Source organism: Schistocerca serialis, chromosome 5 (assembly GCF_023864345.2).
Source record: "Schistocerca serialis cubense isolate TAMUIC-IGC-003099 chromosome 5, iqSchSeri2.2, whole genome shotgun sequence".
Classification (NCBI taxonomy): Eukaryota; Metazoa; Arthropoda; class Insecta; order Orthoptera; family Acrididae; genus Schistocerca; species Schistocerca serialis.
In genome coordinates this window covers 78011959-78033222 of record NC_064642.1, presented here as the reverse complement: position 1 = coordinate 78033222, position 21264 = coordinate 78011959, and the positions used below count along the sequence as shown (strand labels likewise).

Genomic DNA, 21264 nt, shown 5'->3' with positions numbered 1-21264 from the left:
CATGATAACACTGTTGAAGTAGAAACTCTTAAATCTCGACGCTCTAAAGGAATACATCATATATCTAACGTAAAAATTTTTGTGGAATGATATACTTTCAAAAAAATTTTTTTGTAGAATGACATACTTGTGAGAAACTAACAGCTACATGTAAACATGCGGAGAGTACAAGGATACCGCGCTGTGTTTTGGCGGCAGCACATACTCAAAGCAACAGTCAAGTCTGCGCGCCGCACAAGGCAGTTGTTGACCGCGAACAATAGCTTCCTACGTCACGCGCCCACAGCTGATCGAGCGCTCAGTGCGAATGCACTGACAGACGTAAACAAATACACAGTCTAATTTCTCCGACTAAATTCAGTATAAAGCTATAAGGACTTGTTGAATTGTGTTATTAACATTCAGTATTTTGCAGGATACGGTGTATAAAGTATTTAAGAACTTCAGGTAAATTCTGTGCGTGTCCGACGTTAAGACGACTTGCTATCGAGAAAATTTCAGGAAGAATGTAATTTCGAAGAAGAAACTAATAAACTAAAAAGGTAACTATTAATGGAGTTTATTTTTCAGGTAACATATTTCCACTTAGGTACGTACTTTAGACGTAATTTGCTGCTCGCGATTACGTGATTCATACTTTGTGCTAATTTCATGTTCTATGAATTTACTTGTGAAGCGGCGTGCTTGCGTACATTTACTGATTTTGACAATTATTGATTAATGAACAGGGTTGTTATTTGTATATATTATGCATCGCTTGGCTGCACTGCTATTTCACTGATGTCATATTTTTTAATTATGTGCCTGCTGTGCTTATTTATTTAAATTATAATTGTAACCTGATTAATTGTGCTGACTGTGGTTATGTATGTAGGTTATACTTTGTGATTTATCTGCTTGCGCCTTCATGTTTACTTATTAGGATGACATATGGACATTTATTTGCTTATGCTGATATGACGCTAATGACCTGTTTGCTGCTATGCGTATGTATTGCATATTTATACATTTCTGTTTGTCGTCACAACTGCTCTTTAATTTGGTGTATAGCAATGCTGAAGTACAGTGTATAAACATAGAGTTTAGGTCACGTTACTGTATTAATTATAGATTGTTCGCTTGGTAGAGCCTCGTTGTAGGAATTGTGCCGCATCCACTTGTTGACATTCTGTTCTCTACTGGTATATTTACTCGCTATTGCATGTTTTGCTTACGCTCAGTGCCTTACATTTTTAAGATAAGAAAATTAACTGCTATAATTCGACGAACGACATTAGTACAAGAAAGTCATAGAAGTCACATGAGCTGAGGTTTTATGGAAGCTGTATAAATTTATGCTAATAGAAAGGAAGCTAACGACATGACAGACCAAAACTAGGTTTAGACCATTGACAGTTATTACACTGCATTTTCGTGAGCAATTGAAATAGGAAGTGACACTTGACACAAAAAATACTCCACATGTTTGCTTCTGCCATAATTCTTGAAGTGGTGTACACACTGTGAAATATTATGATCATTCACACTCCGTAATCGTACTTAATTACTGAGAGTTATTCGAACTAAGTCTGTTAGAGGTCAGGTATGCATTTCTTTTATTTAATGATGGACAAGGAACCAAAATGTATCTTATAATTTATAATGAGTAGAAAATTTGGGTCAGATGGATTACACAGAGGTTGTGTGTGGACACTGTGTCTTCGGATTGTATGGGATGCTGAATTGAAGTTGCACTAGGATTTTATCTGTACTTGTTCGGGGAGACTGACTAGAGGAAAGAGTTGTTATGGAAGTGAAATGATATTGGTGCTGAGGTTTATATTTATCGACGTATTATTGAGGTATAGAGATTATATGAAGTAGATGATTATTGGAGTTTTTGTGGACAAGAGGTAAGGTAAATGATATTGATGATAAGACGTATTGAAGAGGTATTATTGAGGTATTATTGAGATTGTGTGAAGCTGATGATTATTGGAGTTTTGGTGTATAAGAGGTAAAGTAAGTGAGGAGCATATTTTTTTGTTGGTCTTATGGAACAAGGAGGATGAAGAGAGCAGACTAGAACACTAAAATAGAAGGAAGATAGTCTATACACACACTTTGTTAAATCACTAAGCAGTATATACTTTTTTTTTGGAGAGAGGAAGTAATTGCATATCTTCGCTCACTGACAGTTGTTCAACAACAGTACATTTTGATCTGGCTTGGCAAACATTGGTCTTGACATGATGACTATGACGTTGATTAACTATTATTGACTGTTATACATTGCTGCCAGTACTACTTGATACACATGATGAACATCAGATTTTGACAGAATTACATTTACACAATTAACACTATTCAATTACACAGTAGTATTTAATGTGGATGAGAGATGAGTGAGTGTGTTTTGTGTGTTTTCCTTTCCTAATCCTACCCACCTATCTCCTAAATATTATTTTATTTGTTGGTAGTGGCTTGCACTGACACCCATAAATATTATAGGTTTACTGGTATTTGTGTATTGTAATAGTTAATAGGACAATTATCTGACATCATTTGTGTGTTTGTTAAGATTTGTATGTTACTGTAAAAGCATTTGTATGTGCATTCAAACTATTGTTCATGCCTAAACTGACTGATTAGTGAAGATAAATATTCTGAACTGTTACCTGCACTTTTTCAACATGATGTGTGACATTTAGTCATGTTTAATTTCTGCTGAAGAATTGTGTGATCAGTGATTCTAAAAAATTATGGACTGTTATTTGTACCTTTTCTACATGATTGGTGCCACTAGGACATGTTTAATTTCTGCTCATAAACTCTGATAAACAGTGTGATCAGTGCTAGTGAATTTTTTGGAACTGCTTCTGCTGAGAGATGTGACTTTTTGCTGTCTGCACCTACTCAATATTGCTGGGTGCCATTGATGGACTGCTTCTACTGAAAAGATGTCCCCTGTTGCTGTGTGCACCTGATCAACATTGCTGATGCAACTAATGGACTGCTTCTACTGAAATGAAGTCACTTGTTGCTGTTTGCACCTGATCAACATTGCTGATGCAACTGATGAACTGTTTCTACTGAAATGAAGTCACTTGTTGCTGTTTGCACCTGCTCAACATTGCTGGGTGCAACTGATGAACTGTTTTTACTGAAATGAAAACACTTGTTGCTGTCTGCACCTGCTCAACATTGCTGGGTGCAACTGATGAACTGTTTTTACTGAAATGAAGTCACTTGTTGCTGTCTGCACCTACTCAACATTGCTGGGTGCCTCTGATGGACTGCTTCTACTGAACTAATGTGACTTGTTGCTGTGTGTACCTCTTGAACTTTACTGAGTGCCACTGTTAGAACTGTTTCTACTGAAATGATGTTACTTTTTGCTGTCTGCACCTACTCAACATTGCTGGGTGCCACAGATGGACTGTTTTTACTGAAATGGTATCACTTGTTGGTGTCTGCACCTGCTCTCAACATTGCTGGGTGCAACTGATTGACTGCTTCTACTGAAACGAAGTCATTTGTTGCTGTCTGCACCTGCTCAACATTACTGGGTGCACAGATGAAGCTACTTCTATGGAAATGATGTCACTTGTTGGTGTCTGCACCTGCTCAACATTGCTGGGTGCAACTGATGGACTGCTTCTACTGAAATGATGTCACTTGTTGGTGTCTGCACCTGCTCTCAACATTGCTGGGTGCAACTGATGGACTGCTTCTACTGAAATGAAGTCACTTGTTGCTGTCTGCACCTACTCAACATTGCGGGGTGCCACTGTTAGAACTGTTTCTACTGAAATGATGTTACTTCTTGCTGTCTGCACCTGCTCAACATTGCTGGGTACAACTGATGGACTGTTTCTACTGAAATGATGTTACTTGTTGGTGTCTGCACCTACTCAACATTGCTGGGTGCCTCTGATGGATTGCTTCTACTGAACTAATGTGACTTGTTGCTGGGTGTACCTGCTAAACTCTACTGTGTGCAACTGATGAACTGCTTCTACTAAAAAGATGTTACCTGTTGGTGTTCTTTTTTGTATAAACTAATCATTGAAAGCATTTTAGGTGAACATTTGTATAAACTGATTTTTTGTATATTGTGTAAACTATTATGTAAAGTCACATGTATGAAAAGAAGTTGTATTGCTTACTGTATTTCATATATTAGGTTAGTGAAAGGTCAGTGCAAAGCCAAAATTTTTAACTAATTATGTGATATTTAGGTATTAATATTATCTTTTATTTTTGTCTGTATTTTTCTGGACGAATTTGGTGGTATTTTCACCACCAATGCTGGCAAAAATACCATCAAATTCTGGCCTGTGGAGGAGGGGCATATGAAAGGTGGCTACACTGTGCCACTGCGCCAGAGAGTGCGCCAAAGAGTACTATTAAGCCGCCTCCACAGTGCGTGTTAAGAGATCGTAGAAGTCAGTGCTAGTAGAGAGCTCGTAGAGGGCAGTGTGTGTTAAGAGTTCGTGCCGAGATGTGCTAGTGGGCACTGCTTGTCGTGAAGTCGGAGTGAGATGTGGTAGTAAAGAGTGTTGTTCCATGTTTTATGCAGTTATTTGATGGGAGAGATAGCAGATGTTATTGTAATGAGTGCATTTCGTCAATATATATGAAGGTAAAAACTACAATGTTCTTTTATTAATTGTGTATCTGAAATAATGCATCACTACAGGTTCAGTCAACAAAGCATCTGGTTTGTGTTCTTGCATTAGAGTGTAATTCTGGTTTTCTTGCGTAATTATAGTTTTTCTAATTTTCTTTTGTCACCTCAGTATAGTTGGTATTTAAAAATTCTTGTCTTGTTGGAAAGAACCGTGCCAGATGTGGACGTTGAGTCACACTCCCACATACAGAACAGTTACATTTGTGCTTGGATTTTGTAGGTTTTATAGTTGCTGGGGACTTAATTAATTAACTGTGTTTACGAAAATTTTCTTACATTGTTTGTTGCAGTCAGATAGCGTAAAAATACTAGTCAGGGCCAACCGATTACGAGACTTACGTAATCGGACAGACAGCTACAAAAAAAAATATTTTCAATCAATAATTTAATTAATAAGCCCCCATGCAATGCTTTTGACCAACCCTTAGCCTTGAAGACGGTTTCGACTTTTGCAGGAATGCTTTCAGTCAGCTGGAAGGTTTCTTGGGGAGTGGCAACCCATTCTTCACGGAGTGCTGCACTGAGGAGAGAAATCGATGTCGGTCGGTGAGACCTGGCACGAAGACCGCGTTCCAAAACATCCCAAAGGTGTTCTATAGGATACAGGTCAGGACTCTGCACAGGCTGGTCCATTACAGGGATGTTACTGTCGTGTAACCACTCCGCCACATGCCGCGCATTATGAGCAGGTACTCAATCGTGTTGAAAGATGCAAACGTCATGCCCGAATTGCTCTTTAACAGTGGGAAGCAAGAAGGTGCTTAAAACATCAGTGTATACCTGTGCTGTGATAGTGCCACGCAAAACAACAAGGGGTGCAAGCCCCCTCGATGAAAAACACGACCACACCATAACACCACCGCCTCCGAATTTTGCTGTTGGCACTACACACGCTGACAGATGACGTTCACCGGGCATTCGCCATACCCACACCCTTCCATCGGATCGCCACTTTGTGTACCGTGATTCGTCACTCCACACAAAGTTTTTAAACTGTTCAATCGTCCAATATTTACACTCCTTACCCCGAGCGAGGCGTCGTTTAGCATTTCCGGCATGATATGTGGCTTATGAGCAGCCGCTCGACCATGAAATCCAAGTATTCTCACGTCCTTCCTAACTGTCATAGTAGTTGCAGTGGATCCTGATGCAGTTTCAAATGTTTTATTGGTCTGGATAGATGTCTCCCCTTTAGACATTACGACCCTCTTCAACTGTCAGCGGTCTCTGTCAGTCAATAGACTAGGTCGGCCTGTACGTTTTTGTGCTGTACGTGTCCGTTCACGTTTCCATTTCACTATCACATCGGAAACAGTGGACCTAGGGATGTTTAGGAGTGTGGAAATCTCGCGTACAGGCATATGACCCAAGTGACGCCCAATCACCTGACCACGTTCGAAGTTCGTCAGTTCCTCGGAGCGCTCCCTGCTCTCTCACGATGTCTAATGACTACTGACAAGGGAACATCCCCATCGCACCCCCCTCAGATTTAGTTATAAGTTGGCACAGTGGATAGGCCTTGAAAGACTGAACACAGATCAATCTAGAAAACAGGAAGAAGTTGTGTGGAACTATGAAAAAATAAGCAAAATATACAAACTGGGTCGTCCATGCCCAAGATAGGCAATATTAAGGGCGATGTGAGGCGAGGAGCGCCGTGGTCCCGTGGTTAGCGTGAACAGCTGCGGAACGAAAGGTCTTTAGTTCGAATCTGCCCTCGGTTGAAAATTTTGCTTTCTTTATTTTCGCAAAGTTATGATCTGTCCGTTCATTCATTGACGTCTCTGTTCACTGTAATAAGTTTAGTGTCTGTGTTTTGCGACAGCACCGCAAAACCGTGCGATTAGTTGACGAAAGGACGTCTCTCCAATGGGAACCGAAAACATTTGATCGCAAGGTCATAGGTCGACCGATTCCTCCACAGGAAAACACGTCTGATATATTCTATACGACACTGGTGACAGCATGTGCGTCACATGACAGGAATATGTTGTCGACCCACCTAACTAGTACACTTGGCGAATGGGCAAAAAGATTCTTCTACCTTGCCCGATTTAGGTTTTCTTGTGGATGTAATAATCACTCCAAAAAAAGTGATGAAAACATAAGGGTTTGTCACATAAACTGAAAATAAAAAGTTAAAATTTTCGGTCGAGGGAATATTTGAACCAAAGACCTCTACTTCCGCAGCTGTTCACGCTAACCACGGGACCACAGCTCTCCTCGTCTCACACTGCCCTAAATATTGCCTATATTGCACATGGACGATCCAGTTTGTATATTTTGCTTATTTTTTCATAGTTCCACACAACTTCTTCCTGTTTTCTCGATCGATCTGTGTTCAGTTTTTCAAGGCCTATCCACTGTGCCAACTTATAACTAAATCTGAGGGGGGTGTGATGGGGAGGTTCCCTTGTGAGATCGCTGATATGGTGTACCTGGCAGCAGATGGTAGCACACTGCACCTAATATGAAAAACGTATGTTTTTGGGGGTGTCAGGATACTTCTGATCATGTAGTAGATAAGTAATGATGTAATACATTACATGAATTGGCAACTGCGAATAAGGACAACCGTCAGCTGTAGAAAAGAATGACGACAATGAATAATTGTACTGTACCGGGACTCGAACCCAGATTTCCTGCTTATCACGAACGGTTGCCTTACCATTTGGCTATCCGAGCACGACTCACAGCCACAACCAAACTTCCATATGTTGCCAACCATGCGTCTACCACCTGTGCTCATGCATCCGTTATGTATATTCCTGCACATGTCAGACGTTGTACTTAGTTCTAAGTCTAGGGGACTGATGACCGCAGATGTTAAGTCCCATAGTACTTGGAGCCATTTGAACCATTTGAATAAAGAAGTGACAAACAGCTATTGCGCCAAATAATTTTTCAAAAATAATCAAAATACAAATAGAGTACACTTTGCACCATTAACAGCCTGCTGACGCACATGATTGTCCTTCATTAGGTTAAATTGACGATTGTGGTGATTGAAAGAGCATCTGACTAAGATTAATTAAATTAAAGTATTATACTGCACCACTCTGCTTTGGAAATAAAATATCCACCATTTTCTATATCAAAATTTCCTCCTTTCTTTCTCGGGGCCTTTGTCCCGCTCCAACGCGGGGTCGGCTTTGTTATTACGGATTTGGCAGTGTTAATTGCAGAGGATGGCTGGATTCCCTTCCTGACGCCACCCCGAACCCCCCAGGATGGAAGTAGTGTACCCCAGCTGTCTGTGTCTAGTGTAAGTCACGAAATAGTGCGAACATTTTCAAATGTCTGTGAGCCGTGTAACTGAGGCGGGACTTGGGGACCAGCCCAGTATTCACCTAGCGGGACGTGGAAAACCGCCTAAAAACCACATCCAGGCTGGCCGGCATACCGACCCTCGTCGTTAATCCACCGGGCTGATTCGATCCGGGGCCGGCGCGCCTACCATAGTCCAGGAAGCACCGCATTAGCGCTCTCGGCTACCCTGGCGGGTTTTTCTATATTAAAATTTCATTTATTTATTTTTTTCGCGTCTAGTTTGGGGGTCACAGCCCCAGTCTCAATCACTTCTATAAAAAAATACGAGGGTGTGCTGAAAAGTAATGCCTCCGAATTTTTTATTCTGTTCTCAATATCTGGTGGCGTATTACACGACACGCATATTGCTCAGTCGACTTCCCCCTTTGATGACGCAAGTTGCAACCCTCTGCCGCTAGCGGGCTCCCAGTTCTAACGTATCACATGGCGGTGCGTAACGGAACTACATCAGTGCGTGAGAAACAGCGTGCTGTAATCGAGTTTCGAATCCGAAAAGCACGGACCACTCTCTCTTTTAGCGTGACATCGGCAGACCACATGCGAGTGCTGCGACATCTGGATAGACTCCGACGCCCCGAGTCCACTGTCAACGGCCATCCTCCAAACAGTCTCAGCTTGGCGGCAATTGATTTTCATCTGTTCCCAGAACTTCAGGGAGGACGTTGATGAAATTGACTAAAAATGTCAACTTTCGATTTATTTATATTTGTTAGTACAACTCATGGGCAATAAGTTCCCAAAGTTTGAATGTTGAAATCGCATCCGAAGTGCCTGAAAATTAATTAAAAGTGTGACGCGGCTTCCCTGCCACGCCCACGTAGTGAAGCAGCACTTCAATAACAGCCCAGTGAACATCGACTCTGTGTATTACTCTCAACCAAACGTGTGCGGGCCGGCCGAAGTAGCCGTGCGGTTAAAGGCGCTGCAGTCTGGAACCGCAAGACCGCTACGGTCGCAGGTTCGAATCCTGCCTCGGGCATGGATGTTTGTGATGTCCTTAGGTTAGTTAGGTTTAACTAGTTCTAAGTTCTAGGGGACTAATGACCTCAGCAGTTGAGTCCCATAGTGCTCAGAGCCATTTTTGAAACGTGTGCGGGATACGTCTAGAAGACCGCCAAGCCCACTTTCCGGTCGATCCCGCACTTCTCAAAAATTGTGTTCATGGCAAAACCCAAAATCCAAACGAATCTCCACCCATATGGAAACGATGCCGTAAAAACACATTTGCATCTGCTACAGTTGTCATAATTGAAACATATGATGCAGTTATTGTATTTAATAATGGGAACGTCGGGAGGATGAATGGGCTTCAAGATGGGTAATTTTACACAAGACATCCAGAGAAAAATAGATTTACAGCGCGTCTCTGCAGTTGAAAAGTCAGTTGAAGCCCTGGTAAAGGAAAGAAGACAGACAACAAGAAACCAGAAGAGAAGCCTTGGAGGGAAAGACGAAAGGTGGTGCCTTCTGAAGAAGTGACATAAGGAAAAAGTTAGATTGAACTTTAAATTGCGTTTCCTGAAAAGTTTGTTTTTTAAAGTTTATGTACCTTTTCCTCAGATTCTATGAATACTAGGATTATGAAATTTTCTACACATGTTTCTGTAAACCTAATAAACGGTGTCTGAAGAGCAAATTTTGAAATTCTGATTGCAAGCTGAGATATGGGGCAAAGTGCTTGGAATTTTGCATGAATTTAAAATTGTACTTGTGGAATTATAATTAAAAAAATTATGAAAATACTCCTATTTGACCTATTCCAAAAACCTCGTGAGAGAAGCTTAAAACATATAACGAGATGAAACAAAAATTTTTGTAGGAATCTCTTGAATACTTTCTGAGAAAAAGTTACATACATTTTTTTAAATAAAACTTCAAATTTCATTTAAAAAAGTTTAATATATATAATCAAACGATTTTGTATGTAAAAAATGTGCTACTTTCATGTAAAGCGTGGTACAAAATTTCATTTGCCATATCACCAAAACTGTGGATTTGGTGCATTTTTGAAATAGTGTATGTTTTTCATCAACGTCCCCCCTTAAGCTACAACCTCGAGGAATTTACTTTCATAGTGCAGAAGCGCTGCAAGCAGAGATGCGGGTGTGATTCTATCAAAAAAGTCAAACATTCTACAGTGGCGGTATGATCAAACTTCTCCCTCGTTGGGAGAAATGTGTTCGTCACCAGAGTGACTATATTGAGGCATAAATATGTTGACATGAAGAATAAATATGTAGAATGTTATTAACATTCTGTTTTAGGTGAAAAGCTTTAAGAGTGTTCACATAAGAAATTCAGAGGCATTACTTTTCAACACGCTGCCGCAATAGATAGAGTGTCTCACAACCAGCTTAATGATGAAAACTTTGTTAAATTACATTATAACGACTCTATACTGCCATTAACTTACACAGCACACAATAGAAAAATGTACTTTTCATTTACGAATAACTACATAGTCTACTAAGAAATGCTTTTACATCGTGATACGAATAAAACAGGCGGTAGTAAAACTGAAAAACTAAACTCCTCCCGAACAGGCCATGAAGGCCCAACGGTACCGACCGGCCGCCGTGTCATCCTTAGCCCACAGGCATCACTGGATGCGGATATGGAGGAGCATGTGGTCAGCACACCGCTCTCCCGGCCGTATGTCAGTTTCGGAGACGGGAGCCGCTACTTCTCAATCAAGCAGCTCCTCAGTTGGCCTCACAAGGGCTGAGTGCACCCCGCGGGCCAACAGCGCTCGGCAGATCGGATGGTCACCCATCTACGTGCTAGCCCAGCCTGGAAGCGCTTAACTTCGGTGATCTGACGGGAACCGGTGCTACCACTGCGGCAAGGCCGTTGGCGGTAGTAAAACTGCCAAGTTATAATAACTATAAATCATAAAATTTAAATAATTGTGTCATTATAATATACAGAAGAATGGAAAAGAAAATTGAGAATGCGCTAGGTGACGATCAGTTTGGCTTTAGGAAAAGTAAAGGGACGAGAGAGGCAATTCTGATGTTACGGCTAATAATGGAAGCAAGGCTAAAGAAAAATCAAGACACTTGCACAGGATTTGTCGACCTGGAAAAAGCGTTCGACAATATAAAATGGTGCAAGCTGTTCGAGATTCTGAAAAAAGTAGGGGTAAGCTATAGGAAGAGACGGGTCATATACAATATGTACAAGAACCAAGAGGGAATAATAAGAGTGGACGATCAAGAACGAAGTGCCCGTATTAAGAAGGGTGTAAGACAAGGCTGTAGCCTTTCGCCACTACTCTTCAATCTGTACATCGAGGAAGCAATGATGGAAATAAAAGAAAGGTTCAGGAGTGGAATTAAAATATAAGGTGAAAGGATATCAATGATACGATTCGCTTATGACATTGCTATCCTGAGCGAAAGTGAAGAAGAATTAAATGTTCTGCTGAACGGAATGAACAGTCTAATGAGTACACAGTATGGTTTGAGAGTAAATCGGAGAAAGACGAAGGTAATGAGAAGTAGTAGAAATGATAACAGCGAGAAACTTAACATCAGGATTGATGGTCACGAAGTCAACGAAGTTAAGGAATTCTGCTACCTAGACAGTAAAATAACCAATGACGGACGGAGCAAGGAGGACATCAAAAGCAGACTCGCTATGGCAAAAAAGGCATTTCTGGCCAAGAGAAGTCTACTAATATCAGATACCGGCCTTAATTTGAGGAAGAAATTTCTGAGGATGTACGTCTGGAGTACAGCACTGTATGGTAGTGAAACATGGACTGTGGGAAAACCGGAAAAGAAGAGAATTGAAGCATTTGAGATGTGGTGCTATAGACGAATGTTGAAAATTAGGTGGACTGATAAGGTAAGGAATGAGGAGGTTCTACGCAGAATCGGAGAGGAAAGGAATATGTGGAAAACACTGATAAGGAGAAGGGACAGGATGATAGGTCATCTGCTAAGACATGAGGGAGTGACTTCCATGGTACTAAAGGGAGCTATAGAGGGCAAAAACTGTAGAGGAAGACAGAGATTGGAATACGTCAAGCGAATAATTGAGGACGTAGGTTGCAATTCGTGGCGGGCCGCATCGAACCAGTCAGTAGACTTATGACCAAAAAAAAAAAAAAAAAAATTTGTCGTTGAGAGCAAGACTTGTCCGTTAACGTGAGGACGTGTCTCAAGGCGTCTATTTGAAGCAACAGTAAGAAAAACAGAACTGATGCTATATCTACGCTTAATATCAAGTATAATGCAGCATAGTTTTGAAAACGACGTGGTTAACATACTATGTGGTGTAACACTCTAGTGCTCAATGCGCTAAGAACGAAATGTTAGTGTGGCTCTACACTGCAATACACTGAAGTGTATACAGAATTATGTCAGATATTCAGATGTGTGTGAAATCTTATGGGACTTGACTGCTAAGGTCATCAGCCCCTAAGCTAACACACTAGTTAACCTAAATTATCCTGAGGACAAACACACACACCCATGCCCGAGGGAGGACTCGAACCTCCGCCGGGATCAGCGGCACAGTCAATGACTGCAGCGCACGGCTAATCCCGCGCGGCGAACTATGTCAGCTTCAGTTTTCTGAAATTCTCTAATTTGCTATAAACTAAAGATCTTTTAACCTGTTTAAACAATCCCTCACACAGATATTACAGACGATCTTTTATTGATGACAAGTTGTTGTTCTGAATTACCCGTGGCAGTGAAAGTGCATGTGGATACCATTTGTACTCGAATTAGAAGTATTCGTTTCCTTCCTTGTACATTGTCCAATGACTCACATACAGGTATCCGCTTTATTCCTATGATCAGGCAAAATGATGTCCTTACAAATTAACAAGCTATTTGTAACCTAAACTATATTTTATTTTTCTTAGGGATTAAGTCTTGAAACGTGTAATGCATAAATTAATGACAGTATAGTATTGTTATAATGTAAATTAACAAAATTTGTATCTTTATTCTGAGACTCAGTCTTCATGTATTAGTTTTATACGGGAACGATTGAGAATGGGGCGAGCCTGAAACTAGCAGCAAAAAATTAAATGTAAATAAATAAAATAAAAATAATGTGTACTTAATCAACAGTAGGCCCGTATTTAGAATTTTCTTACGAAAATTACGGAGAAAATCATGCAATCTGATTTTACCAAATCAGGAACATAGTAGACACGCAGAAATGAAAGTGAGTGAACAGACATAATGGCTCTGAGCACTATGGGACTTAACATCTGAGGTCATCAGCCCCCTAGAACTTAGAACTATTTAAACCTAACTAACCTAGAGACATCACACACATCCGTGCTCAAGGCAGGATTCGAACCTGCGACCGTAGCGGTCGCGCGGTTCCAGACTGAAGCGCCTAGAACCGCTCGGCCACTCTGGCCGGCGAACAGACGTAGGCAGAGCAAGAGAAGAGTGCGCCCGCAATGGCAGGGGTATTTTGTGGAACAACGTGAGCTGAAGGCGCACTTCTTATCACGTTTTCTGTTCCTTATTTTGTAAAGCGACCCACTTCTTATCATGCATCAGATTTTCCCTGAACGCCCATATTGTGTTTCTCTGGGAAGAACAGTACGAAACAGTCGAAGTTGTCTGCATACGAGTCAGCGATAACATTTGTCAATAACTGTCCGTCTTGATAGCAGCGCCACTGGGAAACACTCCTCAGAGAGCTGAACTGTCCTCTAAATGCGCTATCGACCATCGAGGCTTTTGTTTGAACAGTTATTGTTTCGTTTATCACTTTTCACACAATTTCTTATTTTATTTATTTTGTGACCTGAAAGGGTTTCTATAGGTAGGCTGTATACCACTTTTATTCATTTTATTCTGATTTTAATATGGATATTGTTGCTATATTTCTATTATAATCTTATGTTTTACTATTAGATACCCTTCAGGAACCATTTTAATTAATAACAACGAAATCATATCTTAAACTATTGAAGGAAAATTCTATTTCTCACCCCATAAATGGCGACGGTGTAAATCCCTAAATATTATAAAAATGTGTGGATATATGTATGTCCGTTCAACATCTCTTCCTAAACCAATGGACCAGTTTCAACCAAACCCAGTACACATATCACCTACTGTTTGGATAGCATTGTTGTGGGGGTAAGAATCAAAGGAGTGGGGTGTAAAGAAGTGTAGCCCACGACGTGTTAATATCCAACTTAGCGACTCGCAATACATTTTACGAAACTTTTTCTCGCTGACAACCTGCATAACACGATTAAGAGAAGAAGTAATGTATTGCGAATACATAGAAAGAAGGATCCTTTATTGTATGATTATATGATAGCGGAACAAACACTGGTAGCAGTTACTTCTGTAAAATATCTGGGAGTATGCGTACGGAACGATTTGAAGTGGAATGATCATATAAAATTAATTGTTGGTAAGGCGGGTACCAGGTTGAGATTCATTGGGAGAGTGCTTAGAAAATGTAGTCCATCAACAAAGGAGGTGGCTTACAAAACACTCGTTCGACCTATACTTGAGTATTGCTCATCAGTGTGGGATCCGTACCAGGTCGGGTTGACGGAGGAGATAGAGAAGATCCAAAGAAGAGCGGCGCGTTTCGTCACTGGGTTATTTGGTAACCGTGATAGCGTTACGGAGATGTTTAATAAACTCAAGTGGCAGACTCTGCAAGAGAGGCGCTCTGCATCGCGGTGTAGCTTGCTCGCCAGGTTTCGAGAGGGTGCGTTTCTGGATGAGGTATCGAATATATTGCTTCCCCCTACTTATACTTCCCGAGGAGATCACGAATGTAAAATTAGAGAGATTAGAGCGCGCACGGAGGCTTTCAGACAGTCGTTCTTCCCGCGAACCATACGCGACTGGAACAGGAAAGGGAGGTAATGACAGTGGCACGTAAAGTGCCCTCCGCCACACACCGTTGGGTGGCTTGCGGAGTATCAATGTAGATGTAGATGTAGATGTAGAAGTTTTATCTCTTACATTTTCGCTTTTCTTTCAGTAAAACTGCCCCATGAAACATGACTGATTAGTTTATTATTTCCTTAGTACAAATCGTATTCCAGAAACATTTTTCAGACAATGTTCACATATACAGCTGAATGTACCAGCAAAATAAATTAGTTAAGAAGATATGATGTCATAAACAAACAATGGAAAATCCAGGATGAAATGTAACAATACTGTGAAAAGAAAAATTGCTACTCATCACATAGCAGAGATGCTGAGTCGCAGATAGGCACAACAGACTGTCACAAATAATAGCTTTCGGCTGAGTGTGGCCTGAGCTACGTGAGACTGCGGTCGTGTGTGTGTGTGTGTATGTGTGTGTGGGTGTGTGTGTGTGTGTGTGTTGCATTTGCGTGAGTGAGTATGTGTGTGGTCGATGTCTAATTCTGACGAATGCCTTATTGGCCGAAAGCAATTATTTGTGATAGTCTTTTTGTTGTGCCTATCTGCGACTCAGCATCTCAGCTATCTGGTGAGTAGCAACTTTCCTATTCACAATATTAGGACGTCATAAACAGATGCATGAAAAACTGCCGCATGTCGTTTAAATTTATTACTTCATCGGTACTAATTCTATTCGCAACATGTTTCTCAGACAGTATCCACATATGCCGCTGAATGTACCTACAAAAATATATCATCCTACGACACACATTTCAGGAGATATGACGTCATAAACATTTAGTCGCGTGAAAATGAAACTGCAAGGTGAGAGTCGCTAGAGTTACAGGTGTAATATATGTACAAATACGTGTGGAATATGTTAAATATGTGTGAACTATATTTGACATGCACATACGTGTGCAAAGCACTGATAAGAAGGGCATCCTGAAACGGTGGAGCAATTTAAATCAAATTTGGTACACTTATTAGTTACTCGTATATGGAATAAAATATTGGTGACAACGTGGAATGGTAAGAGTACGCGCTTAAAAATGGTCAGTCCCGAAATCAGCTGATCGTGGCGTAAACAACAGCGATTGTGTAACAGCTGGGGTAAAAACCGAACTGTTCTTCAGTATATTTGTGAATGTGGCAAGAAGAAACTTCAGCTACTCGGTACGTGACGCTGGGAACTTCCGTAACCTAATCGCTAATGCTCTCTTTCGGCTGTAACTCGTGCGTACATAAGAACAGGACCTCCTCACGCCATTGCTAGCGCTTGTTCGTCTACTTGTGTGCAGGGCCGGTTCAAGACCCACGCGACACAAGCTGGAGGGAGGCCGGAGGTGCCGCGAGTATAAGATTTCTGTAAAGGGCGAACCACAATTAGTAGCCAAGCTGAGAAGGGCGCACAACATATTTATACAGAGCGTATCAAAACTAGTAGCGAAAACTGACAAGGTTGAAAGTGTACGAGGGAGAGTAGGGATAAGGGTAGGCACCAAATGATAAACCACTTGTGTTCAAAATGTTCCCGAACCGGGACTGATTGTGTGTACAAAAAAAGTATTTCACATTGGTACTTGTTTTAGCATGCTCCTAATGGTATGTTACTGCGGTACCCATGTTATATTTATTGCATGCTGCTAGATGGTTTTCTGTAGACTTCGTCTCCAACCAAGTTGGACCGGGTCGACAGAAGCGTCCGATCTCACGCGTCGGCTTTGACCCGTGACGTAAGGGTGTTGTCGTGTGTGACGTCATGACGGCGCGGAGTTTGGTTTGAGTGTGGCTGTCTCCAGTTCTGTTTTATCTTATTTTATTTACTTTTCTGATCTGTTCGTTCTATCTCGTGAGTTTTTTTTAATTTAAAAACATTTATTACTTATTTTAATCATCTGTTTCCTCGAATTTCTATTTTAGTTTATTATATTTATCTTTCTGATCTGTTCGTTCTATCCCGTTAGATTTTTTTTTTTAAGACAAAAAAACACTAATCAGCTACTGAAGCATCTCTATCTTCTATGGGTTGCAGGGGTTACGACCCCTGGGGAGGTGGGTGGGTATTCATGCATGGCTGTCTTCACTTACACGTTGTAGCTACGCAAGGCGTCTAAATTTGTTTAGATTTAGTTTGCCCCCCACCCAAAACACCCCATTTCCCGCGCTTGTCCCGTTAGTGTCATTAGGCTTCTTGTGGAAAGTGTGTGTGTTTGTTTTTGTTTCCGCCATATTTGTGACGTCATGGGTCAAAGCAGATGGGCGGGATCGGACGCTTCCGTATTTCCGTTGGACCTATTATTGTTACATTCCTGTTTTTTGTTTAGATTTCTTAAACAGATCTAATGATGGTAGAAAGCTGAAATCGGTGATGTTGTGAACTCAATAATAAAGTGTGATCAAAATGGACAACCTACATAAATAAACGACACTTGTCGCATGTATGTAAGATCATTACTTGAGAACAGCTTTACCAATTTCGTTCGCGTGCGTGGTGTGTGTGTGTGTGTGTGTGTGTGTGTGTGTGTGTGTGTGTGTGTGTGTGTGTGTATGTGTGTATGTGTATTTTCTTAACTGTTAATGGTAATGGTATTTTTGGTATGAAAAACGAAACTAAAAAAAATGCGTTCACATTGACAATTTGCTGTCACATGTTTTCATAAGAAAAAAATTAGTTTCGGAGATAAGGCGTTACCTAAAATCTCGAAAAGTTATTGACAGACTTAGTACATATTTTTACACGACGCTCTACCTAGCGTTCGCACGGTTATAGGCTATACAGTTTAGTAATACATGTAATATATACTGTTTCAAATTCTGAAGATGGCAGCGGTCAAGTATAGGGAGCGAAAGGCTGTTTACAATTTGTACAGAAACCAGATGGCATTTATAAGAGTCGAGGGACATGAAAGGGAAGCAGTGGTTGGGAAGGGAGTGATACAGGGTTGTAGCCTATCCCCGATTTTATTCAATTTTCAATCTATATATTGAGCAAGCAGTAAAGGAAACTAAAGAAAAATCTTGAGTAGGAATTACAATCAATGGGGAAGAAATAAAAACTTTGAGGTTTGCCGATGACACTGTAATTCTGTCAGAGACAGCAAAGGACCGGGAAGAGCAGTTGAATGGAATGGGCAGTGTCTTCAAAGGAGGATATAAGATGAACATCAATAAAAGCAAAATGAGGATACTGGACTGTAGTCTAATTAAATCGGGTGACGCTGAGGGAATCAGATTATGAAATAAGACATTTGACGTAGTCAGTGAGTTTCGCTATTTGGGAAGCAAAATAACTGATGATGGTCGAAGTAGAGAGGATATAAAATGTGGACTGGCAATGGCAAGAAAAGCGTTTCTAAAGAAAAAAAATTTGTTTACGTCAAGTATAGATTTAAGTGTGAGGAAGTCTTTTCTAGAAATATTTGTGTGGTGTGTAGCCATGTATGGGTGTAAAACACGGACCGGCCGCGGTGGTCTAGCGGTTCTAGGCGCTCAGTCCGGAACTGCGCGACTGCTACGGTCGCAGGTTCGAATCCTGCCTCGGGCATGGATGTGTGTGATGTCCTTAGGTTAGTTAGGTTTACGTAATTCTGAGTTCTAGGGGGCTGATGACCACAGATGTTAAGTCCCATAGTGCTCAGAGCCATCTTTTGTAAAACATGGACGATAAATAGATTAGACAAGAAGAGAATAGAAGCGGTGCTACAGAAGAATGATGATGATTAGATGGGTAGATCACGTAACTAATGAGGAGGTATTGAATAGAATTGGGGAGAAGAGGAGTTTGTGGCACAACTTAACTAGAAAAAGGGGTCAGTCGATAAGACATGTTCTGAGGCAATTTAGTATTGGAGGTCAGCGTGGAGGATATAATTGGAGAGGGAGAGCAAGGGATGAATACACTAAGCATATTCAGAAGAATGTAGGGTGCAATAGTTACTTGGAGATGAAGAAGCTTGCACATGATAGGATAGAATGGAGGGCTGCATCAAACCAGTCTCTGGACTGAAGACCACAACAATATATATATATATATATATATATATATATATATATAGTTCAAATGGCTCTGAGCACTATGCGACTTATCTTCTGAGGTCATCAGTCGCCTAGAACTTCGAACTAATTAAACCTAACTAACATAAGGACATCACACACATCCATGCCTGAGGCAGGATTCGAACCTGCGACCGTAGCGGTCGCTCGGTTCCATACTGTAGCGCCTAGAACCGCATGGCCACTCCGGCCGGATATATATAAGTGTAGGTACTATTTAATATATAAATGGAAAGGGGGTAGTTACCACAAATCACGGGAAGTTCTTGACTTATTTTCTTTCAGTTTTTACAAAATGGAAAGGTGGTAGTTACCACAAATCACGGAAAGTTCTTGACTTATTTTCTTTCAGTTTTTACACTACACTCTAGTGAAGATTCGGACGGACATTGGCTATATATGTATTACATATTCCAATTTATCAAGAAAAAATGTTGCTACCAAAAATCTCGGAAGAATTCGACGGATTTACATTTTTACACGATACTCTACTGAAATCTCAGACGGAAATGGATGTAGAGTGGACGAAGCAGGAGATGGAGAGAGGGGGGGGGGGCGAGGGGAGGAGGAAGTTACCCACAGAGAGATGGGGGAGAGTGGGAACGGATGAGAAGGTTGGCCGAGAGAGAGGGGGGGAGGCAATGAATTTAGGATGTATATGCAATTCCAATAGATATTTAGCAATTGCGAAGCATTGCCGGATTCGCTAGTTATTAATATAATACGAAACGGCGCTAGCCCTACCACCCTATTTCCTTTGGCAGGCACCTACCTATGCACAAAGTTTCGTTTCACCCCTCACATGAGCAGATTGCTTGCTAGTTACCTGTTCCATCCAGCGGCAGAGGAGTGTCTCCGGCTCCAAGCGCACCCTGCTGCTGCAAGTTGAGGAACTGGTTAATGGTGACGGGGCCATTGTAGTTGAGGCTCGGACCGATGCGGACGTCCGACGAGTTGGTGATGTTGACGCTGGAGGGCGGCGGCTGGTTGAGCAGCTCGCTCATCACCAGGTTGACGTGTCCGCCCTTGCCCTCCTCGTCTTCCCCATCCGTCACCAGGCTGCCCTCCTCACTGCTGTTGGAGCCGAACGAGGACAGCGAGAACGCGTCGGCCTTCGAAAACGCGTTCCCTCGCTCTTCCGGGTCTCTCGTCTGGTCATCGTGTGCCATTGTCATTAAAGATGTCATCCGCAATCCTCAGTTAGCCGCAGTTCCATTATGAGAGAACACTATTTTGTAAAGTGTACTCGGAAAAGGCATCACTCCAACGGTATGGTGTCACCCAGCTGCACACCGTTACAACTTCCCCTCAAGAGTAGCAAAATTTTTCATCTTATTTTTACCGTTACTCTTAACCGCAAGAACAGTCCATTGTCCTTCAGAGATACAGCGCTAATTCAATTGTCAAGAGACTTCCCCTTCGTCTATGTCTTGTTTCGGGTTATTACCTAGTTCTGTGCAAACAACAGCGCTAGTAACTATTCACAGACTTCAGATCTACTAGCTGCGTAAATAATATGCTCTCAAGTAAACAGGTACGTAACGTCAAACGACAACTGACAGTCTACACACAGCCAGGTCACATGTACTACTGAGTTGCTAATAAGCCGAGCGCATCTGACGGAACTTGCAAGCGAATACTCGGAAATAAAAAATCAATAGATACGAAGGTCACTACTATCATACGAACAAAGCACACTGAACGCACAGGCACCGGATCACTTCAACACGTTCCTCCCAGCTTGTCTACAAGTAATTTGCCGAATTTACACCATTTCTTGCAGGTGATTTCCTCTACCACTGAGCAGCAGTCTTGGGCTCACCTGCTGTCATGTATAGCCAGCAGCTGAGCTAAGACATACACAAAAATATCCAGTAAAACATGCATGTTGTTGAACACGTATTCAAAAGCAGTTCGCAGGAGCAATACGTCTCGAAGCTGCTACACTTGGCTCACACTGAAACATAAACGCACTGCAACGCGACGCAACAAGTGGGTGTGGCTGTCGATAAAAAAGCAGCACTTCCGGTGCGCCCTACATGCGACTTGTCCCCGGCGCCCGCGACCGCTTTCATCGAAGGTTACAGAGCAACTGACGCGGCCCCGGGCGGCCGCTGTGCTTAGTACAGCTGACGGTCACCAGAGGCGCTGCATGGCGCTCGGACGTTACAGCTCAGTACTTTGCGTTAAGAGGGCTTTCCCAATTACTGCTCTCGTCCTTGGCTGCACTGCTTGGATACATCTAACGTTCTAACCCTACAGCTGGCCGTTGAAGGCCACGAGAAACAAGTAAATTGACTATAGAACGGACAGTGGCAGCAAACATGT

At 41.7% G+C, this 21264-nt stretch overlaps 1 protein-coding gene and 1 pseudogene across 1 annotated transcript in view; both read right to left on the bottom strand.

Annotated features, from left to right (window-relative positions):
• LOC126481752 (uncharacterized) overlaps positions 1–21016 on the bottom strand; it is a 226432-nt gene extending 205416 nt beyond the window's left edge. Inside the window, exon 1 of the mRNA XM_050105707.1 lies at positions 19763–21016. Within this exon, the coding sequence (XP_049961664.1) occupies positions 19763–20123 (361 nt within the window). The 5' untranslated portion in view covers positions 20124–21016. The remainder of the gene's footprint in view (positions 1–19762) is intronic.
• LOC126483009 (5S ribosomal RNA) lies at positions 10740–10857 on the bottom strand (annotated as a pseudogene).
• Positions 21017–21264: the final 248 nt, after the last annotated feature.